The sequence below is a fragment of the Protopterus annectens genome, chromosome 9.part0 (genome assembly GCF_019279795.1).
Source record: "Protopterus annectens isolate FY-2018-M chromosome 9.part0, PAN1.0, whole genome shotgun sequence".
NCBI lineage: Eukaryota > Metazoa > Chordata > Ceratodontiformes > Protopteridae > Protopterus > Protopterus annectens.
Genome location: NC_056743.1, coordinates 1,567,637,813 through 1,567,661,439, shown reverse-complemented (window position 1 = coordinate 1,567,661,439; position 23,627 = coordinate 1,567,637,813). Strand labels below are relative to the sequence as shown.

At 44.1% G+C, this 23,627-nt stretch overlaps 1 protein-coding gene across 1 annotated transcript in view; it reads right to left on the bottom strand.

Annotated features, from left to right (window-relative positions):
* The window catches only part of LOC122812187, a 531,903-nt gene that overhangs the window by 154,032 nt on the left and 354,244 nt on the right, over positions 1–23,627 (bottom strand). Inside the window, exon 3 of the mRNA XM_044084510.1 lies at positions 15,959–16,061. Coding sequence (XP_043940445.1) covers positions 15,959–16,061 — 103 coding nt within the window. The remainder of the gene's footprint in view (positions 1–15,958; positions 16,062–23,627) is intronic.

Below are 23,627 nucleotides of genomic sequence, written 5' to 3'. Positions count from 1 at the left end.
TGCCTGCGAAGAACTGACCCAGTGGCAGCCACCCTAGACGAGGCCTGTACAGCATCAAAACCACATTGCAAAGAATGCTTACCCACCTGTTCAGAAACATGTACTAAATCTTGTAACTCTTTACACTCAATACCTTCCGCCAGAGCATCTACCTTAGACTTCAATTGTGAAAGGAGATAGTTTTGGTATTTCAACATGTGAAACTGGCAATTCAAAGCCCTCATAGCTAGGGTGGAAGAAGTATAAACTTTCTTTCCCCATCTATCCAAAGCCCTGGCCTCTTTATCTGGAGGAACCGGATTTTTGACAACAGAAGCCTTAACACCTTTAGGCCCCTGACTAACAGTTTCTGGGTCTGCCCTAGGACTCTTAAAAAGATACTTATGAGCTTCAGGCACCCTGTAATACCTATCCGGTTTAGCAGGAGGCAAAGAATCAGGATTAAGAGAAGCCTCTGCAAAAACATCTTCCACCACATCCAGAACAGGAGGAATGGCCAAAGGCCTATGCTGGGGTAAAAACAAAAATTCCCTAAGCCTTTTCCTGGAATCAGAGAAGTCCTGACCTTCCCACTTAAAATGCTCCCTCATGGAATGAAGAGTCTCTGAAAAAGAAAAATCCTCAGGAGGAGAAGCAGAAGGAGTAGAATCATCCACATCAGAATCTGAATAAGGAGAATACTCCTGCAAGTCTTCAGCCGAAGACTCTGAAACATCCGAAGCCTGCTCAAAACTCCCTAGCTCAGGTTCCACCCTTGGTCTCTTATCAGGAGGGGGCAAAGAACCTCTAATCAAGGTAATCAAATCTTCTGCCATTTTAAGCATATGCTTCTTGGGCACAGTTCCTGAAGAACTAGGGGTGACACCAACTGAAGCTAAACCTGGCCTGCCTCTGGGAGAAGCCTTGGAAACAGAAGGAGAGGGCCTAACCACCCTAGGAAGGGAGGGGAGTACAGTAACCTGAGAAGCCCCTTCAGCCTGACCTGCCTCCTGAGAGGCCACATCATGCAATAACAAAGTCTCCCTGGGACTCCAAAGAAACCTCCGGCGGAACCACCGGCTCCACCGACACCTCTAAAGAACTGGCGTCCGGTACGGACGGTTCTTCTAGCCTAGGCTTAGCTGCTTTGTCCTTGCGCTTCTTCGAAGAAGCGGGTGTCGGAGCATCCGACGGCATTTTATAATTGCACCGCTTCCCGAAGACTAACCTGGCACAATCTAACCTTCTCTTTGTAGTGCGCTTATTGAATCTAGCACAAGAGCGACACCCAACAACGTCGTGCTCAGGTCCTAAACAAGGAATACACAAAGTATGATAATCTCTATGCAGTATCTGTTTCCCACAAGAAATACAGTTATTCACTTTTTCTGACATCCGGTAAACCACTGAGGCAAGAAAAAACTAAAATATTCCCCAACGGGGTACTTAGCCAACTTTGACTCGGTCTGAAACTCCGAAATCGAAAAATTTCAGAACGCCGAACGGCACTTGCAACGCTGCTTCTGCATCGGACCATGCGGCAAAAAAGACTGAGGATATGACGTCGGTCATGCGCATTTGTACCCTGACGTCCTGATGTCAGTCAAATGCGCCTTGACCGACGTCAGCCTTATACTTTGATATTCGGGCCGACCGAGGACAGCGGACTACCCAAGTGTAAGGACTGCAGCAATGTGAGATGAAGAACATCAATGCATTTTTTTGCATTTAGCTTGAGGCCATGGTTTTGACACCAGGTGTCTGTCTCGGTGAGGCCTTTTTACAGGATGTCTACATCGGCAGCGGAATCGATAATGGCACCCAGTTTGCAGTCATCTGCAAACTTGGTTAGCCATAGACCCTTGGTGTTCGCTTGCACTTTAGAGAAGTACATACCGAACAGGAGGGGTCCCAAGACTGAACCATAGGGCACTCCACTTGTCACTGGTTTGGAGTCAGATCTGGAGTCTGCAACTCTTACTGTGTGGGTTCTGTGAGCCAGTTAGCCACCCATCTTGTGACGTAGGGGTTTATGTTAAGGTTGATGAGTTTATCTATGATTCCTGAATGAGGGATAGTGTTAAAGGCTTTAGCGAGATCCAGGTAGGCTGTGTGGACCACCTTGCCCTCTTCTATGACCTTAGTAACTGTTTCAAAGAAGTCTACCAGGTTTAGGAGACATGACCTACCTTTTACAAATCCAAATTGGGTAGCATCCAGAGTTTGGAGGTTATCAATGTCTTTGTTTATTAGTTCCATGATGATACGCTCCATGGCCTTGCACACCAGGCTTGTCAGGCTAATAGGTCGATAGTTCCCGGGGTCTGTGGTGGTTCCTCCTTTGTGGAGTGGGATAACCATTGCTGTGCTCCATTCTGTGGGCACATAGCCTGTGGTGAGGCTGTGACTGAACATGGATTTTAGGTGGGAGGCTAGTTCATTTTGGAGTTTGTGTAAGATGCAGCCAGGGATGTTGGCCGGTCCCATGGATGCTGTGTTCTTGGCTTTAGAGTGTGCCATTTTTACCTGTGTTTGTGATTACCGGGGCTCTACAACCATCAGGTATAGTTATAGACCCTTTGGGGGGTGAGGGGAGAGTAAAGTTTGCACTGAACCTATCTGCCAATATGTTGGCAATATCAGTTGGCTCTGTATATTTTGTGCCATTCTGTTGTAGCTCGGTGCAGATCTGGGTGCTGCCGTGGAGATTCTTGACACAGCTAAAGAATGCCTTGTGGTTGTCTTTGGAATCAGTGGCAATTTTTCTTTCAAAATTAGCTTTGGAGGATTTTATGAGAGATCTTAGTTTCTTACTGAGGCCCGTCAGTGAGTGTCTCCATACCTGGGTTTTTACTCTCTTTTGCAACAGTTTCTTCCTTCTGTTGTAGAGTTTGTTAATGGCAGGGGACCACCAGATTGGCTTCCTTTTTTTGGGAGGATAGCATCTTGGCTTTGTTGGGAATAGCACGATCCATGCACTCATGTAGGTGCCTGTAGAGTGCATTTGTGTAGGATTCAGCAGTCGTGACTGTATTGACTGTGTTATCCATCTGCAAGTGGGGGTCGCGAAGTTAGTCACCTCAGTTTTGAGTAGTGTGAAGTTCTCTTTGGAAATGGGGGTGGGGTCGGATGTGGACATCTAGAGTGATTAGTTTATGGTCTCATCTAACAAACGAGGAGTTCATCTCGGGCATTGAGCACCAGTCACCCATGTTGGTACTGACCAGGTCCAGAATATTGTTGCCCCTGGTGGGGGTGTTGACAAGTTGATCCAGGGTGCTAGAGTTTATAAATTCCAGGAATCATTGAGCAAGGGGATTAGTACAGGAGTAGTTTTCCCAATTTATGTTAGGGTAGTTGAAATCGCCCATTATTATGGTATTTGGTTGAACCCTCATTTTTTCCAATGTCCCTAGGAGTGAGGGTCCTGGGTCATGGTGGGGGATCTGTAACAAGCTACAATTTGGAATGCATTTTTACCCCGGGTTAGTTGCACTTGGATGATTTCAGAGGCATCGTGTTTTGCAACTAGCCTGGAGGTGTGGATGTCCTTCATGAATATGGACACACCACCGCTCTTCGTGTTTCGGTCCGGGTTTTGTGGCCAAAATGTGTGGTATGAATTATAGCCTGGTAGTGCTGGGGTTCTCTCGGGAGCCTTTAACCAGGTCTCAGTCACTGCACAGATATCGATGTTCTCCATTTTGAGGAGTGCCTACAGTGAGTGCATCTTGAGGTTTAGACTCCTAGCATTAAGCAGCACTGCCCTCAGTTTTTTGTCACTTATAGTTCTTATGGTGGTGGGTTTGTCTTTTGAGCCTTGCCTAAAAAAGGCACTATAAGGGTGGCAAGGGCCTTGGCCAATATCCTGAACCCCAGGGGTGACGGCAGGACATCTCTGGTGAAGCATTGTGGCGTGTCAAGCATGTCATCCCAGGCATACAGGTACTGGATCCCCTTTGAATGACACTAGAAGTTTAGCCAACTGTTGAAGTTGATCATCTTATCCTTTTTTGGTGAAGGCAAGATGCTACTCAGGGCTAGGGTCATACCTGCCTGGGCTACAAGATCGGAGAGCTCTTCCATGTCTCTTTTCATGTAGTCCAGGGAGGTACGCCTCAGGTCATTTACACCAACATGGATGATGACAGAGTCATATTTGTACTTGCCTTGTAGTGACCTGAGTGCATGTGTTATGTAGCGGAGTCTGACACCCGACAAGCAGCTGACAGTAACCTTCTCTTTGTCCAGCCTGGTGAGTGGGACGTCAGTGTGCCTGACTATAGAGTCACCTATCAGTGGTGTGTTGGGTATGTTGTTTTGCCTTATGGGCTGTGGTTGTGTGGCACACCGAGTTAGTGAGCTATGTGCTGCTTGGGGTGTGTTGGTGGGAGGAGGTTGCTTGTATGTCTGCTTTGGAGGTCTCTGTTGCCTAGGCAGATTAAGATTTTTAATCAGTGCCTCTGTATATATCTTGGTGTTTCTGTGTGTGGGTTTTGGAGGTGTTGGTTTAGTTGATTTATGTGTAGTGAGTGGGGTGTTACGAGTTGTTACCTTCTCCTCTTGACTGTCAGTTCCAGTCTTGGTTGGAGAGAGCTTTGCCTCTAGATTGGCTGCATAAGTCCATCTCTCACAAGTGTTAGTGTTTGGTGTTAGCAGGAGAGGGTTGCCTGTGTACATGAGGCAGTTGTAACATTGCCTCAAGATGCCCAGGTTCATCAGGTAGGCTGGAGAGTACACTGGGAGCTGACTCTTGGACATCCCTGAATAAGTAGGGAAGTATAAAGACTATTCCCTTCTTGCAGATGCGGGGGTTGAGTGCTGGGGGTTATTTAGTACTGCAGTAGCTTTAGAACAAGTGCTGGGCTGAACAGTGCGGGTCTGAGTGCTTTAGGCTGAAAGACTGACAAGTTATAAGGGAAAAACTGAAGAGCAGACTTTGTGGAGCCGGGGATAGTTAACCCCAGCTATTCAGCACCACACAAATGCGGGTTTTTATAGCAGAAAGATGAAAGGAATAGAAATTAGCCCAAAATGGCCAATAAATTACAAATTCTGAGCTGAAAACCACTCCTCCAGGGACAGATAGGCTGCTCAAAGCTCCCTACTCTCACTGGTGAACAGAGAAACTTCCTTCTACCAAGTAAGGTATGGGTCAACACAGAAACTACAATACAGCCCTGGATTCAGCAAACTCTGAAAACTGGACTCTACTAGCTTCAGAAAGGTGGGAAACAAGTGTAGGATAGCTTGTTTTTGTTTGTTTTTTTTAAGAAGTTAAGGCAGTTAAAACACAATAATCACTTTAAAGCACATAAAAACGGCTATTGCACTTGAGTGTGTAGCCTACAACAGTAAAAGCAGTTTAAATGCTCAAAAAAACGATTTTAAAGTGCAAACAGTAAGTACAATTAAACAGTTGCAAAAGGCTTTTTGGTATCAAATAAACGCTAGAAACCGAGCATTTAGGCAGAATTAACAATTACTACCAATAAACAAGCCAAAAAAGTACTTCAATCAAACCAAAGTCTCTCTTTTCTTCTTCTGCTGCTGTAGGACTCTGCAGGTCAACTGGGCAGGTTGTTGCCGATACAAGTGCAAAAAACGTGCAAATGCGGGTTTTTATAACAGAAAGATGAAAGGGATAGAAATTAGCCCAAAATGGCCAATAAACTACAAATTCTGAGCTGAAAAACACTCCTCCAGGGACAGATAGGCTGCTCAAAGCTCCCCACTCTCAATGGTAAACAGAGAAACTTCCTTCTATCCAGGTAAGGTATGGGTCAACACAGAAACTACAAAACAGCCCTGGATTCAGCAAACTCTGAAAACTGGACTCTACTAGCTTCAGAAAGGTGGGAAACAAGTGCAGGATAGCTTTTTTGTTTGTTTTTTTAAGAAGTTAAGGCAGTTAAAACACAATAATCACTTTAAAGCACATAAAAACAGCTATTGCACTTGAGTGTGTAGCCTACAGCAGTAAAAGCAGTTTAAATGCTCAAAAAAACGATTTTAAAGTGCAAACAGTAAGTACAATTAAACAGTTGCAATAGGCTTTTTGGTATCAAATAAATGCTAGAAACCGAGCGTTTAGGCGAAATTAACAATTACTACCAAGAAACAAGCCAAAAAAAGTACTTAAATCAAACCAAAGTCTCTATTTTCTCCTTCTGCTGCTGTAGGACTCTGCAGGTCACCTGGGCAGGTTGTTGCTGATACAAGCCCAAAAAACGCGCAAATGCGGGTTTTTATAACAGAAAGATGAAAGGGATAGAAATTAGCCCAAAATGGTCAATAAACTACAAATTCTGAGCTGAAAACCACTCCTCCAGGGACAGATAGGCTGCTCAAAGCTCCCCACCCTCACTGGTGAACAGAGAAACTTCCCTCTATCCAAGTAAGGTATGGGTCAACACAGAAACTACAATACAGCCCTCGATTCAGCAAACTCTGAAAACTGGACTCTAGTTGCTTCAGAAAGGCAGGAAACAAGTCTCAGTTGACTTCAGAGCCTTCTATGACCATTTCTAACATTTCGCATAGTCAACACAGTCTAAACACACAACATGGTGCTCTCTGCTTTTTTGTTGGCATCAACAGTACTGGTGAGGCCAAGAGACTGATGCATTTCTGGAGCATTTCTCCCCGGGCCTCCGCTGAAAACAGGCTCTGTGGAACCTAGTCGGACTTTCCCGGTCAACAAATGATAAATAAAATAAAAAAAAATAAAAATAAAAATTATAATCAAATACAACACCATTTGTAGTTCACAACTGCTGTGCAAGTTATCATCTCATTCACTGAGGTATCAGATTGAGCCTCACTGGGAAGGTATGCAGACATTTCACAAAATAATCCTCGAATTCTTACTGTAACCCACTGTAGACAGAGTACCACTGTCTCTCTCTCTCTACCATGGCTAAGATTTTATCAGACTAGCTTCTGCCTCCTGCCTGGCAACTACACAACACAGTTTACATAACTTACCTTTCTTACACTACTGAAAGGGCTCCTCTCACACTTCCTGCAACCTATTATACAGAACAGTAATGCACATTATCACCTTCTGTCTAGCTGTGTATTCTCAGGCTCTAGCTGTCCAGTCACAACAGACCTTCTGTTGAAGTTGTGTTTGTGCTAGGTACTCCAATACCAAGCCTGTGAACTTTCCAAAGCCTGGTTTGAAAATGTAGGCGTACTCTATAACCGAATCACATACATGCTACCAATCACCACAGATTAAATCCAGGGGCCCCTCATCCTGAGACCAATAAAGTAGCTCTAATAACAAACAAATGGGGGCTCTTCGGGGCATTTTTCTGTACAAAAGGATAACACAGGACAGCTACTTGTCCCACTTACATTTAAATTGGTGTGCAAATGCTCTCAGGCATTGTCTTAGGTGTAAAGTTAAACCCTCTCCATCACACCAATTGTCTGTAGATGACAGGGGGTAGTCATAAGCTGCTTTACTTTACAATGCTTTGCCAAAGTGGGTACCATGTCTGATGTTAAACTGTCTGTCAGAATATCCTGGGGAAAACCCACCATGCTGAAAATTCAAACACAACATTTTGTAACTTGTTTTATCTTTATTTGTTAATTAAGCACAGGACCAGTGAGAAAAGCTTCACAAAAAGTGCAAGTATAAATGTTAATTATACAAGTAAGTAAAAACAAATGCATGAAACTGCAAACAATACCACAGCTACATACATACAACTATGCGACAGGTATAAATCATGGTTTATAGAATATTTGAAAAGCATTCTGACATCGGGACATAGATTACAGTCACAACATAAAATACATTTTGCCTCAGTCACTACTTCTGGGTATCTAGTGCGCAGCCTATCATCCATGACCAAGGTACATTTCTCACCTATGAGGCCTGAAGTACTAAGATGACCACAATGACCATAGCTACCCATTTACATTTTTCCACAATGACAGGCAAAGACATCAAAATAACCCTTACCTTATCTCTTACCTTGCCAAACTTCTGGCAATCCTCACATGTCCTGTAGTACCCTCTTATGTTTTAACCAATACCTGGTTAACAGAAATGTTGCACAGGCCTCCTTTTTCTGTGCTTTATGCCCATATGACTTGGAAAAAAACTCCACAGCCTATGGCCAGAAATACCTTACAGTAGCCCCTTAGGACTATCAGCTGCTGCAATATTTCTCCCTCTAGGTCCCTCTTAAGGAGTCCACTCTATGTACAATAACCCACTGCCCACTACACGGACTCCCTTTGCACTTAGGAATCAAAGTCCTGCTTTTTTACCTCCTGAAAAATCATGGAATGTCGGTTCCAGAGCTTTGCCTTTCTCGATTCATTCCTTATGATCTTCCCAGTACCATTCCAAAGTCATCTTTTGACAGCTGCAGCTCAGATTCAGACTTGTTACTGCTACCTGGCTTTCCCCCAGAAGAAGCCACATCCCCAGCTTTTTCAGGAGGGGTTGTCACTGGCTGGCTGGCTGCCCCTCCCCATTGCCTTCCTTGTGCGAATGTCTGTGCCTGGCTGCATTTAACTGCATGCACACAGTATACTGCATCATGAAAACCACCTTGTATTAACAGACATAAAAAAAAAGTTATCTTCTTACCGCAATGTTCCATCTGTGTTGTCCATCTTCATTTCCATTAACCTGTGTCGGTCTTGGTTCCGATCCTTGGAACCGATCAGCCGCTTTTTTACCACTTGAGCTTCCTGAGTTGAGCACCTCCCAATACCCACAATGTCCTTCAGATCGAGTTTGCCAAAAAAAGGCATAGCATATAAAAGTATTTACACTAGAGAAAATCACAACTCTATAAACTAAACAACACCAGGAGCTCAACATAAAAACTAAACAACACCAGGAGCTCAACATAAGAAACAGAAGTTCCTCTGAGCAGTCATCCAGGATTCCCAAAGACTTGGACAGGGTCATGGGGCAGGAAGGTTAATGGAAATGAAGATGGACCACACAGGTGGAACGTTATGGTAAGAACATAACTTCTTTATCTGATGTTGTCCTCTTCATTTCCTTAACCTGTGGGACAGAGTCTTCAGCTACTAAGATCCAGGGTGGCCCTCATGCAGGATATTCTGGAGAACAGAAGAGCCAAAAGCACTTCTAGTCTTAGACAGGATGTCCAATTTGTAATGTGTAATAAACGTGTGGGGATTAAACCAAGTAGCTGTAGTGGAAATATCCTCAAGAGAAACTCTAGACCAAAAAGACTGAGAAGTAGCCATAGCAGTGGAGTGGGCCTTAATCTGTCCTGGCAAGGGAAAGTTTTTGGAAGAGTACATAAATGTCATACAATCTGTCAACCACCTTGCTAGTGAGACTTTGGTAATGTATTTACCTCTTTTTGCTACTGAAAAAAGATATGAACAACTGATCAGACTTCCTACAGGACTTGATTCTGTGTAAATAAAAACGAAGCTGTCTATGAACATCAAGCAAATGTAGAGCATATTCACCTTTGTTTTGATAACTGAGAAAAAAAACTGGAAGATTGATGCAGTGATTAATGTTCCCTTCCTTAGCCACCTTGGGTAAAAAAGGAGGATTAGTATACAAGGTAACTCTATCCTTGTGAAAAATCAAATATGGAAAATTTGAAGAAAGGGCTTAAAGTTCAGACACTCTTCTTGCAGACGTAATAGGTACTAGAAAAAGAGTTTTCCAGGAAAGGAATTTCAAATCCACAATAGCTGCAGGCTCAAGGGGGGTGGGTGGGGGGGGTGGACCAATGCATGCAGAATCATTGTTAAATTCCAAGGTGGAGTAGGATCGTTAACTGGAGATCAGAGCAGGAAAGTGCCCCTAAGGAATGCTTTACAGAACTTAGAAGAAGCAAGGCATAAGGAATCCAAGCCAACATGAAAATTGGATATAATTGCTAACTGGACTTTGACAATGGAAAAACTAGCCCCATCACTGAAAAGAGAAGCCAATAAATTCAAGAACGGTGGCAATTGGTGCTGTAAAAGGATCTATTAATTTCTGTTCAGTCCAAATAGAAATTCCCTTCCACTTGCTTTTATAAATCTTATATGTCGAAGATATATGTGAGGAGACCAAAATCTCGTGAACGGGGGAAGAAAGCCTGGATATCTTGCCATCATTGGAAGTGGACAAACTATGCAGTTAGCTTCAAGGTCTGTATGTCCGGATGGGGGTGCCCTGATGGGTGAGACAGCAGATCTGGGACCATATCCATCCTCACAAGAAGGCAAACCAGATGAGACCAAAAGAAGGTGAAGCAGGTTTGTCAATGCCCAAAGGGAGCAATGAGGATTACTTTGCTCTGTAACCTGAAAGCTTTCTGTAAGAACTTGGGGATTAGTGGCACAGGAGAAAAAGCATATAGAAGATCAGAGGACCAAGCATGGACAAGTGTGTCCCTGAATGACTGTCCCTGAGGAGGGATCAAGGCAAAGTACCTGCTGCATTTGTTGCTGAAAGGGGATGCAAACAGGTCACAGCAGGGGAGACCCCATTTGTGGAAGATCATGTCTGCCACTGATTGATTCAGAGACCACTCATGAGGCGTCAGTAATACTCAACTGAGCTGGCCTGCTAATATGTTGGACTCTTCCAGAATGTGCATTGCTACCACAAAGTGGTTGGTAGAGATCGCCCACTGCCAAACCCTCATTGCTTCTCGACATAGGGGGTAGTACCTGGTTCCTCCCTGCTTGCTGATGTACCAAACTACTGACATGTTGTCCATTTGGACTGCAAAAGTCCCCAGAGGAAGAAACTGTTGAGCTCTTGCAACTCTAGAATAACCACTCTCATCTCCAGTGCAATGACTCTGCAAATTGGTCTCCTGGGACGTCCACGTGCCTTGGACTGTTTGACCCAGATAATGCTCCCCCCCCAGCTGGGAGGTATCCATGGTCAACATGGCATTGGGGGTGGAAGGATGACTGGACGACCTTGAGTAACATCTGTGGAGTGAAGCTACCAAAGCAGAGAGATTCCTTGCACACTTGCAATAGTTTTATCGTTGCCGCCATTGAACCCAGTGCCCTGAAAATTAAACTGACCAGAGGCTGAGGTATGGTTACAACTTGTCTGACATGACTTCTTAGATTTGTTACCCTGTCTGTTGTCAGATAAGCACATGATGTCCTTGTATTCAGACATGCCCCAACGAAGTCTATGACCTGAACTGGATCCAACTGGGATTTCTGCATGTTGACAGTTATCCCTAAAGTTGGAGCTAAGTTGGAGCTAGTTGTACTAAGTAGTTTCTGGCTTGAAGGAGTAGATGCCTGGTTGGAGTGGTCAGAAGCCAGTTGTCCAGATACGGAAAAATCTGGTAGCCCTGAAGTCTGAGATGCACTGGCAAGCATTTGGTGAACATCCTGGGGGCTGTGGTGAGACCAAATGAAAGTGACCAGAACTGGTAATGACTGGCTTCCAGCCTTAAATGTAGGAACTGCCTGGAGCATCTGTCCATTTTTATAGAGTAGTACACATCCTTCAGGCCCACAAAGCACATACATTTGCCCGCCTTCAAGAGAGGCAGGATGGACTGGATTGTGACCACCCTGAACTTCAGAGTGCTTTGTCGATTTGTTCAGAGAGATCAGATCCTGAAATAGGTCTCAGGTCCCCTTGTCTTTTTGGGTACTACAAAGACTCTGGAGTAAAAGCCCGATCCGACTTGACGGGGCTCCTGGATGGTTCTTTTTTGCAAAAGCTTTCCTATTTTGTGGGCCACTTCCTTCCTCTAAAGGGTGGAACATTAGGGAGGTAACATTTTTTTTCTTGGGAATTTCCAGAAAGGGAATGAAGTATCCTCTGTCTAAGATAATTAGCACCCATCTGTCACGAGTTGGCTGGGGGGGGGGGGGGACATACAGGTAGCAGATGGGCCAGACCCAAAAGCCTCCCACAACACAGATTCCTCCGGGGAAGGGTTTTGGGCTGACCGACCACCCCTCTGGTACAGGATTTCTAAAATGTCTCCATAAGAGACATAGTCTCGTGGTGACCTTGGGGACCCTTCCCTTTCCTCGAAATCTGTGTCCGTGGTAATTGATTCCGTAGGGGAATCAATTTGTCTTCTTTCACACAGCCTCTTCCAAGAGACCTCCTTTGTAGGATGCGCCAGGAAGGTATTGAAAGAAGCCTGGAGTTCCATCGTGGGGAGAGAGTGGAGGCTTTGGGGGACCAGCTGTTCATGTGGCAAAATAGAGGCCTTGGGCACCAGACCAGTATGGGTGGGGGGAGGTACCATGGCAGTAAGCACCGAGGATCTTACTGGATGAGAGAGAACCCTCCTCACCACTTTGAAAGCAGAAGGACTCCAAACCACTGAGAGCTGTCTCACCAGGGATGAAGCCACCGAACAGACACCCCATGGAGAGCTCAAGCCTCCTGCTCTGAAGGGAGAGTCGGAGCAGAGCTGTCAAAATCGATGCTCCACAGGGAAAATAAGGCTTTGAAAGCTTCAGAGTCAACGCCCTCGCCCCAGAACTGACCTTGACGCTACGGCTCCAAGAGATGCTCAGAACTGAAGCCAACTGAGCCAAGAGAGTCGGATAAAATAGTTGGAGGTGAAGAGGACAACTCTATTGGCTCCAACACAATGGCACTGGAGACCAACGGCACCAAAGACTCTAAAACCAAAGGGAGGATTGGAAAAGGAGCCAAAGGTTGGAAAGGTGAAATTCTCACAGATCAAGATGTGGACAGAACAGACATAAGCCCCATCTGCATTTGGGCCTTGAGGAACTGCCTCAACGGTCTGCCCATGTCCTTGGAGGAAAGGTTTCAGGAAAACCTGGAAGAAGCTGATGACAGTGGTCTTGAAGATATCCTGGGGGAGGGAGAGCTAGATACTGGAGCATGTCCCATTGGCGCTGAGACAGGAGCCAACCCAGTAGGAGCAGATGTCGGACAGCCATTTGGACCCGGAGCAACGGTGACTGGGGCAGAGGAGAAGTCATCGGAACCAAGCTCAGAGCCAACGCAGTTGATTCCGGCAATACCAAATCCTTATTGGGAGGCTCCAAGGAAGACTGCATGGGAGAGTGCTTCCTGCTCTCCCAGGTCTCTTAGAAGGGGGATGAGCCCCTGAGGTAGATGGTAGCCCCAAGATGGAGGAAGGAGGAAGCATGCCTTTCAGCACAAGCTTGCTCCTCCTATCCACCAGAGCTCGGAGATGAAAGGCTTGACAGATCTCGCAAGGGACCTGAAGGTGCATAGGCCCCAAGCCTTGAACACACTCCCTGTGGCCATCAGACAGTGGCATCTTACACCCACATGAAGTGCATTTTTTAAAACCCAAAGGTTTCTGCTTGGACATATTTAGAAGAAAGACGAAAAAGAACAGAAAGAGAGAAACTTTTTTTATTATTATTTATTTTTTTACGAGATAGGAAAGGAGGAAAAGTAAAATCAGAAAAATGTGATTAATGGACAGAAAAGGTGGGAAGTGAGGAATAGAGAAAGTTGACAAAAGAAATGGGTAGGTACTAGATGTGACAAAGAAAATAAAAGTTAAGGCACTCACAGACCACCAAACCCCAAAAAAGCTCACATCCACAGGAACTCGCTGCTGATGCTAAGCTCAGCAAATGAGATCTAGGAGGTGTTAGGGGAGCAGGGAATTGTGGGTATAGGAAGAAGTCAGGAAGCTCAAGCTGTAAACAGTAGGCTAATCAGTTCTAACGATCAGAACCAAGATCCATAGGTTAATGAAATGAAGAGGACATCATCAGATGCAATGTTATCAAACACTGCCACCTTCATGTTTCCCTGCCTCCTTTTCCAGTCAAATTCTGATTAGTGTTACCCAAAAGGTGTCCTTTTCCATTCAGAGACCTAAATGAAACAGACTGCCACAGCAAGCTATGCACCTTTTTTTAAACAACTGCAGGCTTAACAAGTTATGTCTGATAAATTAGCTCTTTTAGTGGCAATTTATTTTACCTCTACCAGGACAGGGTACAAGGCCTTTGTGGTAGTTTGCATAACTGCTGTCTCAAGAAAACCCATCGCTACAATGATGCCACTTCATACCAACAACATGGAACAAACTATGTGAGAGACTCTAGCACATTAAGCATATTCAAACAGACTAATTAAATACATAGGAAATAATTATAAAGCTGGTATGTTGCAGACTGCAATACTGATAGTCTATAAGATCGTTTTGCAGCAGAGAAATAAAACTGACACTATATTCTTTTCACAGAAGTCTAGAGATGGTAATTATATGGTAGGGTATGGACTGCTGTGGCCTGTGTGGTCAAGGGTTTGCTCAAGTGCAGTAATGAAGGTGATACCTCACACTGTCACCTTTAACTTTAAGGGCACAGGGGTCACAGTGTCAAGATGTCACAGCAGAGTAAGATCCCTGTGAATATTAAGAATGCAAGATGTTTTCTTATTTATTCTGTGGAGGGGTGATGCATATGTGGGGAAAGAACACGGGTAACTGGCACCCTGGTTCACAATCACTACTGCTCTTACTTTGGGCATGACACCGGGATTAGTGCACTGGGTAATCCTACCCTTGTAGGAAATAAAACATCTTTGGACATCAAGGACTGGAGTTTAGATGCACTCCTGGTAGATATAACTGCTACTAAAATACTGCTTTCTAGGACAAAAAAAAAAATATATATATATATATATATATATATATATATATATATATATATATATATATATATATATATATATATAGGAAAGTTTTAGCTCTTGGCTCTAAGGGTGGGAGGGTGTGTTTTTTCCAGCATAAAGCAGAGTTCCAAGGCTATCATTGTCTTCTGAGGGAGGGGTATCAAAGATGCAGGATGCCCTTCATAAGCTGTCAGGCTTCAAGTCTTGATGTCAGGAAATGCCTAAAGGCAGACAGCAAAATATGGCTGAAATGTGCACGTTCACTCTTGTGTGAGCAACGTCAATACAGAAAAGCTCGGACGGTCATGGAAGAACAGTAGGAAGATCCATCTGTTTTGTATGCTGCATCTTCTGTTGCTAGCAAAGGGGAACAAAACTCTTCTACTTGGCTAGGCACTATTTCCTCTATTTGGCCTCCTAGCTTCCCTCACAGTGTCGAGCATTTTCTTAAGTCATACACTCTTAAGCTGCTAGGCTTACAGCAAATGTGGTGGGGTGCATGACGGATCCCTTGCACTGTATCAGGAGGTTTAAATTCTATGGAAAAATGCAAGGTTTCTCATTTGTAGACCCGGGCCAAAATGTAGCAATCCATATAATTTCTGGCCTGTTCTCCTTGATTTCTGAATGTCTATATGGTGGAAGGGAAACAGAGAAAAAACAGACCTCTTCAGGCCAGGGAAAGGTATCTGCTCTCCAATCATTTCTGTGATGTGCCCTGGAACAGTATTTCCTTTATTTTTCTGCTGTATAGGGAAGCAAAGAGGTCTATTTCTATAACAGATCACCTCTCTGTGATCTCCAGAAAGGCACCCCTTCACAGCATCCATTTGTATTGAACTACAGAGGTCTTGCTCAACAGGTCTGCCAACAAGTCTTCCTGAAAAGGGATATAGGATGTCCACAAGAGGGGACTGCATAACAAAGTTTGTTCCCAATCCTACATGGCTTGCCTGCAAACATAAGAATATGACCAACATCAGACCCCACAACTCATGACATAAGCTCTTAACTCACTAACATTGCACCTGACAGTACTGTGATCTTTTCAGTGTGCAGTACACTGTCTGAGGTCACTATTCATCAAATATTTTGTCACAACATTCCTATAGGGCAACACAACATTTCTGTACATTACAATTTATCTTTACCCCTGTCACTTCTATGGCATGAATGAGGAATGGTAAAAATAGATCAGTCACCTGTGCAGTACAGTTGCTGAATGCAGATAAGGGGAAAGGACCCAAAAGCAAGCTAGCAGGAGACTGCATGCAGATTCACTTTTGTGAAATGTTTACTGCAAATCCCAAGGCATTGTCAAACAGTACTTACAAGCAGCCATCTTGGAAAATGACTTCTCCTTGAGTCTTCTTCACAGGTGAAGCTGAAGATGAGAGCTGGAGTGGTGTTAACATCTCACCAACAACCGGTGAAGCTGAAAAACATACCAAATAATAAGTTAAATCCATGTGTGTGTGTATGTACATAAATATATAATCTGGTGAATCACACCATCTTTTCTCAAAGCTGCATGGCTAATGAACACAAGCGCAACTCACCACTGCCAAAAGAATATGCATATCGGTGACCAAACAGAAACAGACTCTAGAATTTGCTCTCCTTTCCTTACACAAGGATATATATGCGGATACAGCAACTTTAATTAAGTAGAGAGTTTCTGAGTCCCCCAAAATATGCACAATAATCTGTTAAAAGAAACCTTTTGCCCCAAACTGCAGCATTCTACTAATAAACAGAATATGATTTACTGTGTAGGCAGGGTACTGACATATGCTTTATACATGCAGGTTACATTTTATTTATTTTTATTTATTTTACATTTGTGTACCGGGAAAGTCTGACTGGACAAGCTGTCCTTTTTCAGTGGAGGCCCAGGGAGAAAAGCACCAATGTTAACAATACTAGTGGCATATAAAAGTATTACATCACTAAGTGGGTGTAGTAGCAAAGTTCCATTACAAGGGAAAAAAAAAAATCATACTTGCACATAAAAACAGTCATAACAATATGAGTAAGACAGTGCACATAGTAGTGGACACGAAACACGTTACTGCTCTAAGCAATTAACATTGCCTGCATATCAGGGATGATGATAAAGAGTGTGACGAGGGATCTAGATTTTACACAGAATGCATTTTAGGTGCGGAGTTAATTACACAGGAAAAACTGTCGTAGCACATTGGGTAAGACAGTGCACATAGTACTGGTCGAGAACACATCTGTTGCTTGAAGCTAATGTTTACATTTCAGGGTTGATGATACAGTCTGTGATGCAGGACCTAGATGCTACTGAGATTAAATTTTTGGTTGCTAAATTAGGGTATGAGAACCATAGTAGTCAGTGAAGCCAAATTATCTGGAAGAGCTTAGGCAGTGGAAGAAAGGAAGAACTCAGGTGTACCTTGGCTTTAGGTAAACTGTGACAGCTGAAGCAATATGATTAGGATAGAATTGTGAATATAGTAAATGAAAGAAAAATAATAAGCTTGGTATGTAGACTTAGCTTTTTATGTTGTTGCTATCCAGAGTCAGAACAACAGCATATCCATAAATTAGCTAAACGGGATTTTAGTAGGTTTCTAAAGTTAATTTTGTTGGCTGTGGATCTTATGTTTAAAGGGATGGCACTCTAGATTTTTGCAATGTAGCTAGTGTATAGGGAGTCTCCAGAGGAGTTCTTGCTTCTGCTTATGTTAATTAATGATTTGTTGCTGGTTCAGTTGGTAGAACAGGGAGCAAGTACGAGTTGAATAGCTGGAGGTTTTTCTGGGTGGTAAAGGATCTGGTGAGCCAATGTAAGTTGATTAAGGTTAAGTAGCTTATTCTAGCCATAAAAGTTGTTTAAGAGCTTAACAGTGGTGAGATCTATAACTAGAATCAGTGGCAAAAGTACAGTTTTGTACCTACCATAAATGTAGATGTTCGAGTGCTAATACAGCTGCAGTAATCACATATGGGTTCTCTGTCGTCAGGCGGTCCCTCGGTCGGCCAAATTCCAAAGTCTAGGTCCGGCGTCGGTTGTTGTCGCTTCTTTCCTGACGTCAGTGCGACAGGGGTATATAAGACATGGCCGACGCCATATTCTTCAGTCTTTCTTGCCCCAGATGTCAGGTGCCCCCAGAAGGAAGGCAATACATAAATTATATATATATATATATATATATATATATATATATATATATATATATAAATATATATTCAAGCAATGCAATGTAATCAAAAAACAGTAGTTGCAAGCAAATACACCATAGGAGGATAACCCAAATTAGGTTGTATGAGGAGGTGTTAGCCACTAGTCCTTTACCAAGAGGGGAAGGAGGGAGGGAAACCTGTACTGCAGCTGTATTAGCACTCGAACATCTACATTTATGGTAGGTACAAAACTGTACTATGTTCATCGTGCATACAGCTGCAGTAATCACATATGGGTGGAATCCCAAAGCTACGCACAGGGTGGTAGGCACTAGGTGGAACTGGGATGAACCAGAATGCCCTGCAACACAGCAGTGGCAAAGCCTGCTCTAGTTTTGGAATATAAAGGCAGGTGGCAGTGTTTTCTGAAGGTATGCACAGAACTCCAAGTGGCTGCCTCCAAAATATCTTTGGTAGGAACTCCTCTGAGGAAGGCTGTAGAGGTAGCTGTGGCCCTGGTGGAGTGGGATCTGATGCCTGTAGGGACAGATTTCCCATGATAGGAGTAACAAAATCGTATGCAGTGGCCTATCCATTTTGAAATTGTCTGTTTGGTAACAGGCTTCCCTTGAGCTCCTACAGCATAGGACACAAAAAGTTGTTCTGATTTCCTGAAAGGTTTTGTTCTGTCCAAATAATAACGTAGCTGTCTATGGATGTCTAAGGAATGTAGCAGCCTTTCCCCTTTGTTTTGAGGATTGGGGTAAAAGGTAGTTAAGTGTATGGCTTGATTTAAGGCTACCCTGGATACCACTTTAGGCATAAATGATGGGTTGGGTTCAAAGGAAAACCCTGTCCTGATGGAAGATGAGAAAGGGCTGCACAGCCATGAGGGCTTGTAGTTCCGAAACCCTACGAGCTGAGGTAATGGCCAGAAGGAAAGCTGTTTTCCAGGACAAATATTGCAAATCTGTTGAGGCAGCTGGTTCAAAGGGAGGCAATGTTACTTTTTCCAGAATGTAATTAAGATCCCAGGCTGGCACTGGTTGTTTCCTTGGTGGTCTTATATTCTTAGCCCCTCTGAGGAACTGTCTTACAAGTGGGTGAGAGAATAACGGAGGATCCGTGTTGAATTCTGCAGAAATGGCTGAGGCATGGATTTTTATGGAGGAAAATGAAAGCCCACTGTTCAGCAGCTCAGTTAGATACTGTAATACCTGAGGCAAATTCAGTTTTCTAGGGTCCTGGCCTTTTTTCTCATTCCAAGAGCAAAACCGTTTCCATTTTGCTGAGTAAGCCTTTCTAGTAGATGGCCTTCTGGCCTCCAAAAATGACATCCTGTACTTCTTTGCAGAGTAAGGTCTGTTGAGGTGTTAAGGAATTTTCCATGCAGCGAGATTGAATGTTTTCAGCTGACTGTGAAGTGTTTTGTAGTTGTGCTGAGTCAGCAGAAGAGGCATTAGAGGTAGGGACCAGGGAGGAGTATGTGTTAGGCTCCTCAGGAGTGGGTACCAGTGTTGTCTTGGCCAGTCTGGAGCAATCAGTATCATCTTTGGTCTGTCTGCTCTTGCTTTCAAGAGAACCTTGGGCAGAAGAGGCAGAGGTGGGAAAGTGTAAACTGTCCATGCTGTCCAACTGAATGAAAGGGCGTCCACTCTCCAGGCCTTTGGATGAAAGGTCCTTGAACAAAACTTTTCCAATTGATGATTCCTGTGGGAGGCAAAGAGATCTATGTCTGGCCTCCCCCACGCTTGGATTATCTTTGTAAACACTTGAGGATGCAACTTCCATTCGTGTGGGTCTGTCATATTTCTGCTTAGATTGTCTGCCAGCGTGTTTTCCAAACCTGGCAAGTACTGTGCTTGAAGTTTGATTTGCCATTCCAGAGCCAAGTTCCAAAGTGTCATGGCTAGTCTGCACAGGGGGTATGACTGTGTTCCTCCTTGTTTGTTTATGTACCACATTACTGTGGTGTTGTCTGTTCTTATCAATAATTGTCCTGGATGCAGGAGGTCCTTGAATGCTGTAATTGCATTTATCACTGCTAGCATTTCTTTTTGATTGATGTGAAGGTGCTTTTCCTTTTGGGACCATTTGCCCTGAATGCACCTGCCTGTCATGTGCGCCCCCAGGCATAATCTGAGGCGTCTGTTGTGAGGACTTGATTTGCTTGAGGCTTGCAGAATGGGAGACCTGTGTTTGCTTGACATGCTTGGGCCCACCACAGAAATTCCTTTTGCAAACATGGAATTACTGGTATTATTGTTTCCAAATTGTGGCTGTGTTGAGACCATAGGTTTTTCAGGTACCATTGAAGTTTTCTCATATGCAACTTTGCACATGGCATTAAAAGAATGCAAGATGGCATGAAGCCCAGAGCCTGCAGGATTTTCCTTGCAGTAAGCCTGGTACAATTTGCTAGTATTTTGAAGTACTGAGTTAGTTGCCCTTGTTTTTCTGGAGTAAGGTAGGCCATCTGGGTGTTTGTGTCCAAGTTGGCACCCAGGAAAGTTATTTTCTGAGATGGTGTTAGCCTTGATTTCTCTTCGTTGATTGTGTATCCCAGAGAATTCAGTAACCGTGTTGCATAAGCCAGATGTTCCAGAAGTATGTGCTTGCTGTCCGCTTGGATCAGGCAGTCGTCCAAATAAGGGTAAATTTGTGTCCCTTGAAGTCTGCAGTAGGCGATTACTGATGCCAGGCATTTCGTGAATACTCTGGGCGCAGTAGATAAGCCAAAGGGCAATGCAGAGAATTGATAGTGGATTGAACCTGCAAGAAATCTAAGGTATCTTCTGCAGCTTTGTCTGATTGGGACATGCAGGTATGCCTCCTTGAGGTCCAGTGTTACCAGCCAAAACCCCTTGCCCAGCATGGGAAGAAGCTGCTGTAGTGTGAGCATCTTGAATTTTGGTATGAGTAGAAATGTATTTAGGATGGATAAGTCCAAAATGGGTCTCCAGTTGGTTCCTTTCCTTGGTACCAGAAATAGTCTGGAATAAAAACCTTGACCTTGTTCGTGAGTAGGTACCTCTTGAATAGCTTTCATGTCCATGAGTTTTGAAATTTGTATTTGTGCCTCTGCCCTTTAATTGTGTGGTAGGTTTGGCATGCCTCTCATTTTTGGAAGAGTGTGAAAATGAAATCTGTAGCCTCTGTTTATAATATCCAGGATCCATTTGTCTGTTGTGATAATATGCCAATTTCTTGTAAATAATGCCAGCTTTCCTCCCAAGGGAGCTGCTAGCTGGGACTTGCTTGGCATGAAAAGGAGGAAGTCATTGGGTTTGTTTTCTGTATTGTTGTGCACTGTCTTCGCCACCTCTTGGTGCTGGAGTTTGCCATTGTCTGCCTCTATATGATCCTTGAGATTGTCCTCTGCCCCTTGAGCGCCTGTATCTACCTCTTTGGGGCTTGTCCGTGGCTGGAAAGGACCAGTTTTTTGAAGGCCAATTTCTGCTAAAACGAGGTGGTTGTACCTGTAGAAAAGCCTTGACAGTTTGCATAGATTTAGCTTTTTCTTCCATTTTTCGTAGTATCTCCTCAGCATTAGTACCAAACAGTACATCCTTTTGTAAAGGAGCATCTAGTACTTTAGCTTTAACATGATCAGGCAAGCTTTATTCCCTAAGCTATGCATGTCTACGAATGACTGATCCTGTAACCGCAGCTCTACTTGAGGCCACTAAGGCATCATAGCCACATTGTAAGGTGTGTTTACCCACTTGTTCTGCACTATGCATCATATCCTGCAATTCCTTCAAATCTGGTTGTTCAGGTTGAGACATTTTATTTCTTAATTGTGATAACAGAAACTGCTGATACTCATGGCTAGGGTGGCCGAGGTGTATACCTTTTTCCCCCACCTTTCTAAGGATCTAGATTCTCTTTCGGAAGGTAGTGGATTCTTGGCTGTAGAAGCCTTCATTCCCTTGGGGCCTTGAGAAATGGTTTCAGGGTCAGCATTATGTCTTTGGAAAAGAAATTGGTGAGAGTTGGGAACTCTGTAGTACCTATCAGGTTTGACTGGGGCAGGAGGCAGGGAATCCGGATTGAGACAAGCCTCCGAGTAAACATCATCAAGTATGTCCAAGACAGGAGGTATAGCCAGAGGTCTGTGTTGAGGTAACAAAAGAAATTCCCTAAGCCTTTTCTTGGAATCAGAAAAGTCTTGGCCTTCCCAATGTTAGTGTTCCCTCAAGGTGTGCAAGGTTTCCCCAAAAGAAAAATCCTCTGGGGGAGATACCGAAGGAATGGACTGTTCTGCATCGGAATCTTCATAAGGAGAGTACGAGTGTTCCTCTACATCAGAATGTTCTGAGAAAATGGAGCCCTGTTCAGAAGAGGGAGAATCTTCCTCCACTCTGGGTCTCTTGTCTGGAGGGGGTTGGGAACCCCTGATGAGAGTAATTAAATCCTCAGCCATTTTAAGCATCTGCTTTTTAGGCATGGGGCCTAGGGAATGGGCCCTGAACAACAGGCCTCTTGGGATGCATGGCTGATTTGGACTTAGTAAAGGCCTTAATGGAAAAGGAAGATGAGGGCCTAAAGACACCCTGGGTGGAAGTGGACCTGTCCACATCAGGAGGCTGAACACTCACAGTGGCTTTGGTGTTTGTAGTCTGAGTAAGGGCCGAGGAACCTGCGGTCTCGGTTACAGAAGACACCGCCAAGGAAGTGTCGTCGGTAGTCAGGGACTGCACAGGCGTCTCACTGAGAACCGGACCACGTGCAGCCGGTTTTGGCGTGGTGTCGGTGGAGACCGCGGGCCTCACGTGTCGGTCCTTGTCCTTGCATTTTTTGGACAAAACGGTAGTCGGAGTCTCCGACGACATTTTATAATCAAAGGCTTTACCAAAATAATGTTGGGCGAACTCTGCCCGACGCTTAATAGTGCGTTTATTGAAAGTCGCGCAAAAGCGACAGCCCGAGACGTCGTGGTCTGGGCCTAAACAAGGTATGCAGAGGGAATGGAAATCCTTATGCAGTATTTGCTTCCCACAATAAATACAATTGTTAACTTCGTCTGACATCGGTCTGAGGCAAGAAAAGTTTCCCCAACGGGGTACTTAGCTTTAAAGAAGACTTCGGTTTCCAATTTTTCGTAAATTCAGGAGCTGGCCGACCGGCACTTGCGAACTGCTTCTGCTTCGGGCACCGCGCGGCAAAAAAGACTGGAGAATATGGCGTCGGCCGTGTCTTATATACCCCTGTCGCACTGACGTCAGGAAAGAAGGGACAACAACCGACGCCGGACCTAGACTTTGGAATTCGGCCGACCGAGGGACCGCCTAACGGCAGAGAACCCATATGTGATTACTGCAGCTGTATGCACGATGAACATCTTTGCTATTTTGTTATAATAGATGCTCAATTTGGTTAATTCTGATTTGTTAAGGGTTGTAAATATACGGGATGCATAAAGAAGAGTGGAGACAAGATGGGTTCTAGAAATTATGAACTTGGTGTTATTAGTTAAGTATTTTTTTTTTACATCTGTACAGGTTTTTTAGTTTTTTGTGGACTTTTTTATTGTCTGGCAATGTGTAGGTCGAGTTTCTTGTTGTGGTCTATGATGACAACTACGAATTTTGTTTGGCAGACATGTATAATGGAAGAATTGTTACAAGAACCGATTCTGAATGGAGGGATGGGGTCTGTCGCTTTTTTAAGTTGAAATAGCATCAGCTTACTTTTATTAGGGTTGAGTATGAGCTGTGCTTTGAACAGCCATGATTCAACTGTAGAGAAGGATTCTTGTGCTATGTTTTGCATTTGTTGGAGTGTACGGGCAGAACAGATTAAGGCAGAGTCATCTGCAAATTGAACCAAGGTGGCAGTGTAAAGG